This window comes from Vulpes vulpes, chromosome 3 (assembly GCF_048418805.1).
Source record: "Vulpes vulpes isolate BD-2025 chromosome 3, VulVul3, whole genome shotgun sequence".
Taxonomy (NCBI): Eukaryota; Metazoa; Chordata; class Mammalia; order Carnivora; family Canidae; genus Vulpes; species Vulpes vulpes.
In genome coordinates, this window is record NC_132782.1 from 83,372,479 (window position 1) to 83,383,313 (window position 10,835).

Genomic DNA, 10,835 nt, shown 5'->3' on the forward strand with positions numbered 1-10,835 from the left:
ATGGGACTGGGTGGATGGTATGTGGTGACCACAGAGAGTTGGCCAAAGGGCAGCCTGTCAACCCTCCCCTCTAACTTCATGAAAGCTGACCGCCCACATCTAGGGTCTCTCCAGCCAGAGTCACAGGTGGGGCAGGACAAGAGGGTGGGACAGGAAGCCAGAGATGTGAGTGTGTGACAATTAGCCAGGGATGGGGGCCAAGAAATGCCAGGAGGGAGGGGTGACAGTCCTGGAAGTAGCAGCCAGCCACAGGCCAGGCTGAGGGAAGGCCCCTGCATCCCCACCCTTGAGAAGCTCCTCTTTCTTCCAGCCTTCCTTCTCCCTCACCCACCCCAATCTGACCCCTTCAAAGTTTCCAGTGCCTTCCTCTAGGCCTGAGACCACTACCCCTTTTCCCACCTGAGAATCCCATTCATGTCAGAGGCTTTATGGTCCTGGCCCCCACCCCCAGCCACTGCCAGTGCCTCCCCCATCCAGGGCAAAGGCCCCAGGTGCTTTTTTCCAAGCCCTCTCATTCTGTCAGCCTCAACCACCCCCAACTCCAGTCCAGCTACTCACAATAATGAGAACAGGAGGGTCCCCTGCCCAAGCATGGCAGGCCTGGTGTGAGTGCATCTGCCACCAAGGCTCACAGAGGCTCAAGATCTTTGGGAGGCCCAGCTTTACCCATCAGCACAAATGGCAGCTGACCTAGCCTATGTCACTCACCCCCCTGACCCACCCTGAGCTCCCTAAGTCAAGGGAAGAAGGACACAGATGACAAACCCAACGGGCCCCCACCTGTGGCTGATCTGGAGGCCCCCCTGCTACCACCCACTCTGTAGCAAAATGGGCCCCCCAGTCTCTAGGAGGACCTAGACCCCTCCCTTCCTTGCTGGGAGAAACTGGTGCTCCCCGACCCTCCCACACATCCTCTGGAAGTCCCCATTCTCTGAGTGGAGGTGCCATGAGATAAGAAAGACACAGAGCAACTTCTTTTCCAATAATGCTAGATTGTGTTCACATGGGAGAACTGGAGGCTGCAAGACTTTCTTCCCCAAAAGACATGTTCCTGTGAAGAGGGCTGGGGACTTCTGACCTCTGAGGTTACTGCAGCCATGGGGGTGAGGCCAAGAGAGGAAAGGGGAGTGGTGGGGAGGGTGAGGTCATAGGGGATCAGAGGGAAGGGGGAATGAGGACAAAGGGCTGAGGGGGCTTCTCCACCTCAGGGCCCTGCTTCTGCTTCCCGTTGAGGCCCCAGAAAACTGAGATCCAGGCCCTTCAGAGCAAGAAGGGGGAATGGGGCCTCAGAATGGCAGACCAGGGCCTGGGAAGCACCAGCTAGGGGACTTGAGAGGCAGAGGACATCCATACCTAGCTGGGAATGGCATGTGGAGGGAGGAGGGAGGATTTAAGACTGGGGCCCTGGGATGGGGGAAGGGATAAAGATTTAGGGCTGAGATTATAAGAATGGGGGCGGAAACAAATGGGAACAGACTTGGGGCTGGGCACTGGGATGGGGAGTGATTTAAGAAGTGGGTTCACAGGGGGAGAAGATTTGAAGGTGGGAGCAAGGAGCAGGTAGGAGGATGGTTATAGATGCAGGTGGGGAACAGGCACAGGGATGCGCATGAGAGAACAGAGACCGCAGGAGAGAACAGAGACCGAGGTCTGAGTCCCTGGAAGGATCTGGGGCTGGGGATCTGAGAGAGACCACCTATAAGCACAGGGCTGATACAGGAGGTGCACTGGGATAGAGATCTTACAACACCTCTGGTTTTCACAGTAACTACGAGATATCAGGACAAGTATGCTCTACTCATTTTGCAGGTTCAGAGAAGTTACTGACTTGACCAAGGTCCCACAGTAGAAGAGTCTGGATTTGAACTGGATCTCCAGGTGAGTTTCACCCAAGTGGGGAGAAGGATGAGGGTCGGGGAGATAGTCTGATTTTGCTCCAGGAAACCAGGAGACAGAGCTGCATGAGTCCTTGGGCAATCCCTTGAAATAGATGTGGTTCAGTTTCTTCTCACTGTCCGAGGCAGGGTAGAGGTTCATGAAGTGCAGGACTGACGGCAAGGGCGAGGCCACCTCAGGTCTCTGGATGTGCACCTGCCACAGAGTATGTATGAAAGAGGTAGTGAGGACAGGGAACCACCCTGCTCAGGCTGGCTGGAAGGTCACTGCCTCCTGGTCCTAGCCCAGCCCCCTGCCCCGGTGGGTGGAAAGAGGGCATCTGGACCTGGACCCGGGAGAGCTCCTTACCATCCCCCCCTTTACCCCCTCACCCTCACATTGGTGTCCACATTCTTCAAGGCCGCCTGGAGGTATTCATCCTTGACTAGAGAGAGAGAAAAAGGAACAGGAGGAAAGAGAGGAGAGAAGGGGCAAGAAAGGTGGGGAAGGCAAGGCCTGGCAGGGGGGCTCCTGTGTCGCGGTGCCTGTCTTGTAGGGATGGCCAGTCCAGGACCTGGGCCGTCTTCAGGAGGTTCCCAGGGAAGGGGAGACTCCCTGCTCCAGGTACACGAAGTTCGCTTCTGCCCTGGACAAGGGAGGACGCTGGGTTTTTCCCAGGCCCCAGTGATGCCCAGAAAAGCCCCTGTTCCCCCCGCCCAGGAGGCAGGACTCACCTGTTCGGTTGTTCTCCGAGTCCAAGTTTGAAAACGTCCCCACAGTGTCTTCATCCCAGACCTCGAACCATTTCCTGTCGTCCCCCCAGGACCTGAGTTGGGGCAACGCACCGTCAGAGCAGGGCCGCCCAGCTGGGACCCCTTTGCCGACCTCACCCCCACCCCCAGCGCGCTCACCCGCCTTCACCCTGGCCGCCTCTCCGGGAGCGCGCAACGAAGACGCTCAGGGACGCCAGGAGCAGCAGCAGCAGCACAGCCGCGACCCCCACCAGCCCCCCCCCCCCCCCCAGCGCTCGCCAGGCGACGGCCACCTCGCAGTGCGGCCCGAGAACCAGTGCGTGTCCGTGGAGAAGCAGCTGGAACAGAGGGTCCCAGGTCACAGGCCCTCACCACCTTCCGCGCAGGGTCCCCCTCGCACACCTGGGCCCCTCCGGCGCCGGCGGGGGCGGGGGGGGGCGGGGCTCCGCGGTGGGCCGAGGGGGCGGGGCCGAGGCTGGGGGAGCCGCGGGGGAGCCGCCACCTGGTGGGCCCAGCGGGTGATGGGCGGGGCTCACCCGCAAGCGGGACCGCTCCTCTCCACAAGGCATCAGCCCTGGTGACAGTCAATGGTGCCGTCCACGCCCGAAGCGCATTTGGTGACGCAACGGAGCCTGTTCTTCTCCACCACAGGGAAGTAGAAATCCTCATAGCCTTTCGCAGTGGCGCGGCGACAGATGGCTAGGGGGTGAGCAGGGGATTGCAGAAGGACAGGGACCTCACCCACTCTACTCAGGGGCCTGGTTATAATGACTGAAAATAGATGGGGAAAACTACATTTCCAAGACTGGGGTCTCTGTGGAGTAGACCCTAGGATTAGATGAGGGAAGGGCAGACCCCCAGGACCCTCCCCTCCCCTTACCTTGCCTGCTTGTCCTCAGATGGAAGCTATGAACAAGGGCCAGGAAGGGCAGCCCTGCCCGGGACCACATCACTTGCCTCCCTGAGAGATCTCCTCCTCCCCAGGGAATTTCTTTTTTTTTTTTTTTTAATTTTTTATTATTTATTTATGATAGTCACACAGAGAGAGAGAGAGAGAGGCAGAGACACAGGCAGAGGGAGAAGCAGGCTCCATGCACCGGGAGCCCGATGTGGGATTCGATCCCGGGTCCCCAGGATCGCGCCCTGGGCCAAAGGCACGCGCGGAACCGCTGCGCCACCCAGGGATCCCTCCCCAGGGAATTTCAATGGGCAAATGTTCCTGGTGGGAGGGTCATGGTCTCCTGGGCCACTCAGCCCTTTGCCCACCCTTACCTTCCAGAGTCAGCTCCTTCCTGGTGTTGTTCACCTTGATGGAATCAGGCTTAAAACACAAGGCTGGGGGGGGGGGGGGCGGGGCGGAGCAGGAGGAAACAGGCATAGGTGGAACTGGGGGAGGAGGCTAAGGGCTCAGGGACAGGTAAGCAGTCCTGGGGGTGGCAGAGATGGTTCTGTCACTAGGGGGGATGTGGAGTGGCTTCAAGGAAAGGCTCCTCTTGTCTCCTTCATTTCCCCCTAATAAGCAAGGGTCCTCAGTCATCCTGAAAACTTGGAGCAGAACTGTCAAGGGATCTTTCCCACACCCAGGTTCTGGCAAGCCCCTCCTTAGCCCCATCCTTGACCCAGTTGGCTGTAAACTCCCTCCTCTCCCAATCTGCTGAAAGGACCCCAGGGCTGGCACCCGAACCCAAAGGCTCCTATCGAAGCTGGTAGCACTGGCCCTCACTCCTCCCTCCAGCTTTGGCTCACTCTGGTTATTCTGGGAGCTGTCCTCATTATGGCTGAGGTTCTGGAGCTCCTCCTTCACGACAGTCTTCACCTTCTCGTACTCGTTCTCCAGCTGAAGGCTACAAGGCAACTCCAGCAGGACCACGTAGTCTACCACAATGCTACCACTCCTCAGGGGATCAAGAGGATTGGGGGGTCTTACAAAGTGCTCAAGCCAGGGGCATGTAAGTCTTTAGGAGGGCTCCTCCAGGACTAACCACAAATACACTGGTATTGGGAGGAAGGCAGAAGCAACAAGTTGGGATTCCAGACATTTTCTGCAGGAACCACCAGCATCCCTGACTTAGCCCAGAAAGCAAAACAAGGAATGATTGACATGCTCCTGCCTTGCATCAGGCCATTACCAAACCAGGCCCTCCTGGGCTCTCTGCTTCGCTCATGCTGACCCACTCAGTAGGCCAGGTGCCAGCCAGAGAAAAACTAGCTACTGTCCAGACACCAGGCTTCCCACAAACCCTCATGCGCCACCTCCTTGCGTGTCCCATGTAATCTCTCTCCTTCCAATCATGCTTAAAAAGGAACGGTGGCATCTCTCCAACAGAGAAATGACTACAGAAAATGACTGGAAAAAATCCCCCATGGAGTGACTGGTTCCCCTACCTCCTCCCTCCACCTCCCTCTTTCTGAAATCTGATGATTCCAAAAGGAAAAAATGGCTTCTCCAGCTTTTTTTTGTGCCCCCCCTGCCCCACCCAACACTACCTCCACAGCCACATAAGGGTCTCCTACCTCAGTGACAGGATCTCCACATCCTTGAGCTCCTGCACATTTTGATATATCTTCTGCATCTGAAATGCCAAGACCCTTGGGCTCACACCTGAACCTTGTGACCTGCGTGCACCCAGGGGCCCAAGTTCAGCTTCAGGGTAGGACCCGTGAGTTCCCTCCCTTCCCCTGTCACCTGATCCCAGAAGGTGTCACTGAAATCCTTGTAGGCCTTGGAAGTGTTGTCATTGAGGTCCGGGGAGAACTCCTGGTCAACAGACACCTCCATGCCCACTTCAGCATCCACAGTGTCTGCACACAGAGTGCCCTTCTCTGGTCACTTCACCAACCACTTCTGACTGACATCACCACCACCACCACAACCCAGAGGTTCCTCCCATTGCCCCTGTCCATGTTCTCTGAGGACTGATTAAACAGTAGGAGGATGGGAGGTAGGATTTCTAGGATGAATTGTGCCTAGATATGGGAAAGATTAGAGGTAAGGAGGCCTGTGGTCTCTCCTCTGTGTGTCCCAGTGGCAGACAGAATAATGGCTCCCAAAGATGCCAATGTCTTCATCCCCTGAACCTCTGGATATGTTTGCTACATGGCAAGGAGGAAGCAAGATTGCAGATAAGAATTAAAGTTGCTAATCAGCTGACTAAAATGGGGAAATTAACGTGGGTTACAGGGTGAGCTCAACATAATCACCAGAGTCCTTAGCAGTGGAAAAGAGAGGCTGAAGAGGTCAGAATCAGTCACAAGATATAACTATAAAAGAAAGGCCAGAGTGCAATGCTGCTGGCTTTGAAGATGGAAAGAGGGAGCCTTGAGACAAAGAAGAGAGGCTTCAGAACCTAAAAAAAAAAAAAAAAGCAAAGAAATGGATTCTCCTCTAAAGCCTCCAGGAAAGAACACAGGCCCGGCAACACCTTGATATTAGCCCAACAAGACCCATGTCAAACTCCTATCTACAGAATTGTAAGATAATAAATTTGCATTATTTCAGCTGCTAATTTTGTGATAATTTGTTACACCAGCAATTAGAAGCTAATACAGCTCTTAGCAGGCCAGACTGGGAAGGAGACCAGAGGAAGGAGTGTGGTCCCAACCACCTCCTAAAGGTGAGGGTGGAAAGGAAGCATGACATAAGGTAGAGGAAAGCATGGGAGAGAAGGCAGGGATGGAGGAATTAGGCAAAATGACATGAGTGCTAACAAGTGAACCATAGGACTGGGCCCAGGGAGAGTCAGTGGCACCTCCCAGGAGAAAATGCAGAGGCAAGGCTCTGGCAACTCACCCAGATCCACCTGTTCCACCGCAAACTCACAACGGGACCCATAGATGGTCTAGGACAGTGGCACTTGAGGCCATCCCATTTACCCCCATTCTGGCACCTGATCTCCTGGAGCTCACAGTGGTCCCCAGAGAACCCCAAGGGGCAGTGGCAGAGGCCCTGCATCCAGGTGCCACCATTGTTACAGGTACCTGGGCAGCATAGGAAGAAAGAGAAGGGTTTGCCCTTGATGACACAGAAATTTAGCAGAGGAGAGGAAAGAGGGAACAGGGAAGCAGGAGGTCTAACCTGGGGTGGTGGTCAACCTAGACTGTGTGCTCATCTGAGTAGAAGTCAAAGCTGTCCTGGGTGATGTAAGGGTGGTGGTAGTCTGAGGGGTGACCACCGGTATTTCTGAAGTCTTGGTAGTGGGTAGGGTGGAGTGAGTCAACTTAATTGAAGTCACCATGGTGGTTGGAAATCTGCTACTTAGTTTTGTGGTCAATGGGAAGCTAGTGAATCCAGGCATATGTGGGATGGTTACAGAATTGGTGCTCTTCCAGGATCCACTCGTAGGTCTTTGAGTGCTTGTCAAAACTGTGTAACTGGGGGCAGTCCCAGTACTGATATAACTAAAAGCATCTGTTATGCTGTTGGTAGGATGAGTTTCCAGAACATAGAAGTGTCCATATGCATAGGAAACACAGTTGTCATACTAGTGGAACTAGAAGTGGCCATCTCAGTAGTAGAGGTAAACACTGACATTGGGATGGTGGGCATAGAAATAACTTCACTACTTGGACCCATTTCCATACATGAAGTAGTGGGAAAGGCAGGCACTATTGTAACTGATATAGATTCTGGACAAGAGGTAGTGGAAGAAATAAAACAGGTGGTAGTTGTTTCAGTAGCAAAGATATTTAGAGAAGATGTGTTTGGAGATGTTCTTGTAGTTTCAGATGAAAAAGGAGTAATGAAAGCAGTGAGAGAGGACCCTGTATTTTCCATACTAGAGAGAAATGAGGATGTAGAAAGAGAGTTAGTGGTGGTAGTGAGCACTGAATTTATACTGCTGGAGGAAAGAGAAGAGGACATTATTGCTGTGGATATTGAAGAAGAGATAATAGTACCAAAAGAAGTAATTATTGCATTTGTAGATGTACTCAGACTAGGGAAAGATAATGCTGGAGAAACACAAGTACTGTGTGGTACTGTGGGGGTGGGTGTTGTTACCAACAGTGTAGTAACAACACTCGTGGCTGTTTCTGGGATAGAGGGAGTGGGCGAAGCGGCTGTGATAGAGGTAGCAGAGATTGAAGTGTTGGTGGGAGTGGTGATGTCAGTTGTATCCATGGCGGCTATAGGAATGGATGCAGCATTGGTACCAGGGAGTGTAGTGATCAAGGTGGACAAAGGGCTAGTGTTTGTGGTCAAAGTGGAGACTGATTCTGTGATTGGAACAGGTGGAGAATACAGAGGCATACTCATGGGTGATGTCAAGGTATTGGTGGTCACTGTCACTGGAGTCGAGGGGTAAATGTTCGAGAATAGACTATATTCGTGAGAGTGATTGATGATGTAGTTGCAAGAGGAGAAGTAATCTCTGTGGTGAGAGACTGCATCCAAACATCCCCAGTAGGAGTTAGTGTGGTTTTCCAGGTGGATGTGGCATGAGAGGGTGTGACAGTCATCCTGCGTGTATATGTAGTAAATGTAGTAGAGGAGGATAGTCCAGTTGGAGATGTTGTGTGTGTGTCAGTGTTTGTGTGCCATGTATTTGTGCTTGTTGCAGATGAAGTGGTATTCTCTGTCTGTGTGATTCTGGTACTGCTTGTAGATGTGGAAGAGGAGCCTGCAGAAGTACCTGGAATGTGTGTGGCAAGGATGGGAGATGAGGTGCTGTGGGTACTTGTGAGCATGGATGCCATAGTAGGCACTGTGGTAGAGGTTGTGATGACACTGGATGGTATGCCTGTATTTTGTACAGTGGGGATAGATGGGATGATATATGTGGGGGTTGCCAAAATGCTGGAAGCAGTGAGTGTGGAGGTGAGGTCAGTGATGGTAGTCAGTGAACCAGTGGTACCACTGGATGTAGGGATAATGGTTGTCAGTCTTGAGGTAGGCATGCCTCTACTAACAGAGGATGAGTTTATGGTGGTGGTTATCCTCGGGGTACCAGTGGTAGAGGGAGTTGAGGTTATTGCTGATGTGGTTGTGCATCCTGTAGGGTACATGTTTGAAGAAGTAACACCCGGGGTGCTGTGTGGTGTTGTAGGGGTGGGTGTTGTTACAATTGTGGTAGTGGTTTCTGGAGTGGAGAAAGTGGGCAAAGAGGCTGTGTTCAAGGTGGCAATGGTTGAAATGCTGGTAGGAGTGGTGATTGCAGTTGTGGCCGTGGGCCCAGTACTAGTGGAAGGTATAGGGGTGGACGTAACGTGGGCTGTAGGGAGTATAGTAATCAAGGTGGACAAGTGGGTAGTGTTTGTGGTCCAATTGGAGACTGATTTTGTGGATGGAGCAGGTAGAGAAGACAGATGCATACTAGTGGCTGATGTCAAGGTATTCATGGTCACTGGAATAGAAGAGACTGATGTTGTAGAATTGACTGTATTCCTGAGTGTAATTAATGATGTCATTGTGGGAGAAGTAATTTTTGTCATGAGAGACACTGTGGAAGCGTCTTTTGTAGGAATAAGTGTAGCTTTCCAGGTAGGTATGGCATGAGAAGATGTGATGGTCATCTTGCCTGTGTGTGGAGCTGCTGCAGTGGAGGAGTGTGGTTCTGTGGTTGTGAATGTCATGTTAATATTGGTGTTAGTGGGTTCCACGGTGGTTTCAGAGGTGGTAGATGCAGTGGAAGCCATTGTATTTGTTGAACTGATTGATGATGTGATTGGAGAAGTCCAAGGGAGCAGTACCTGCATATCTACTGGACAGGGAGGGGCAGTCCCGAGCTAAAGTACTTTCCAATATGATTAAACAAAAGCGAAAAGAGAAAGCGGGAAAGTGGGAAGTTCCTTTACCCAAAGTTCATGCTCAGGGAGAAACAGAAGTGTTAAAAGTCATTCGAACAGGAAAGAGAAAAAAGAAAGCATGGAAGAGGATGGTCACTAAAGTCTGCTTTGTTGGAGATGGCTTTACTAGAAAACCACCTAAATACGAAAGATTCATTAGGCCAATGGGCTTACGTTTCAAAAAGGCCCATGTAACACATCCTGAATTGAAAGCCACCTTTTGCCTGCCAATACTCGGTGTAAAAAAGAATCCCTTATCCCCACTATATACAACTTTGGGTGTTATTACTAAAGGTACTGTCATTGAAGTGAACGTGAGTGAGTTGGGCCTTGTGACACAAGGAGGCAAAGTTATTTGGGGAAAATATGCCCAGGTTACCAACAATCCTGAAAATGATGGATGCATAAATGCAGTCCTGCTGGTTTAACAGCAGTTTCAGACAAGTAATCCCTTATAATTACTGAAGACTACACACCTGTCAGGAAGACCATCATTGTTGTGGTTCTGGATGCTACCAAACAGCCTTACATATCTACAGTCATCAAGACATTTATTCTACTGTAAAAAAGTTGAAATAGACATTTATTAAAATAAGTGGTCTTTAAAAAAAAAGAGAGTTTTTCTAGGGCTGTCTAGGGCTGTCTCTCCTCAGAGTACATTTTATTTTCATGGAACTCATTGTTTTCAAAGTAATTGTTGTTGGTGTAATCAGTGTAGTGGTTGCTTCAGTAGAAGTAGATATACTTTGTGTTGTAAGTGTTGTTAATAGATTTGTTGATGTGGGATCATGAATGGTGGCAGCTGCTGTTTTGAATGTAGTGGTGGTGTTAGGAAATGAAATTGTGGCAGTAATCAAGGTGCTACTGGTGGTAGGTGAAGAGTTGTTATCAGTTACTGTTGCTGAGATGTTCATGGCAGTTAGAGAAGGGGTAATAGATGTAGACGTGATTATTGGGGTAAGAGACCTGGTTGTATGAATGCTTGCCATAGTCAGGCCAGCCCTTTCTGTGGTATCAGTTGTAGAGGGTATCAGAGTATGGGAGGTTGTGTGTATGGTTGGGACAGAGGAAAAGAGTAAGGCCATGGTTGTGGGAGTTTTACCCAGAGTGGTTGTGGTAGTGGGAGGAGAGGTCACGGCTGAGGTAACTTTCTCAGTGGTAGTCAGGGTCATGCAGGTGCTGGGGTAGGTAGTGGTAATTATAAGGCTCATGGGATTGATGCACTTCGTGGTGCTCATGTGGACAATGAGGGTGGGTGGAGTGGTTTCCACCTTGATGACAAACTTGGACATTGGGGTTGTTGAGGTGTTGGACTTGATTGCAGTTTTCAGTGATGCCTCAGAGATAGGTTTAAAGTGGGGGGAGGTGGGAGGAGTTGTAAATGTGTGTTCCCTACTGTCGGGAGCTGGAGGGGTCCTGTTAGGG

General features: G+C 51.5%; 2 protein-coding genes across 2 annotated transcripts; one reads left to right on the top strand and one right to left on the bottom strand.

Annotated features, from left to right (window-relative positions):
* Positions 1-972: 972 nt before the first annotated feature.
* Positions 973-7,746, bottom strand: MUC3A (mucin 3A, cell surface associated). The gene is given in 14 exon segments (XM_072751278.1): positions 973-2,091; positions 2,268-2,320; positions 2,610-2,701; positions 2,787-2,937; positions 2,940-2,965; positions 3,164-3,326; positions 3,900-3,962; positions 4,374-4,522; positions 5,142-5,200; positions 5,314-5,429; positions 6,418-6,468; positions 6,471-6,605; positions 6,691-7,071; positions 7,074-7,746. Coding segments are annotated over 14 exon segments (2,409 nt in total). The 3' UTR covers positions 973-1,794.
* Positions 7,745-10,005, top strand: LOC112935727 (ribosome biogenesis protein NSA2 homolog). Its single transcript, XM_072751279.1, has 4 exons — positions 7,745-7,856; positions 8,231-8,359; positions 8,624-8,812; positions 9,288-10,005. Exons 1-4 carry the CDS (start codon positions 7,745-7,747, stop codon positions 9,836-9,838), a joined length of 981 nt encoding a protein of 326 aa, XP_072607380.1. The 3' UTR covers positions 9,839-10,005.
* The last annotated feature ends 830 nt before the right edge of the window (positions 10,006-10,835 follow it).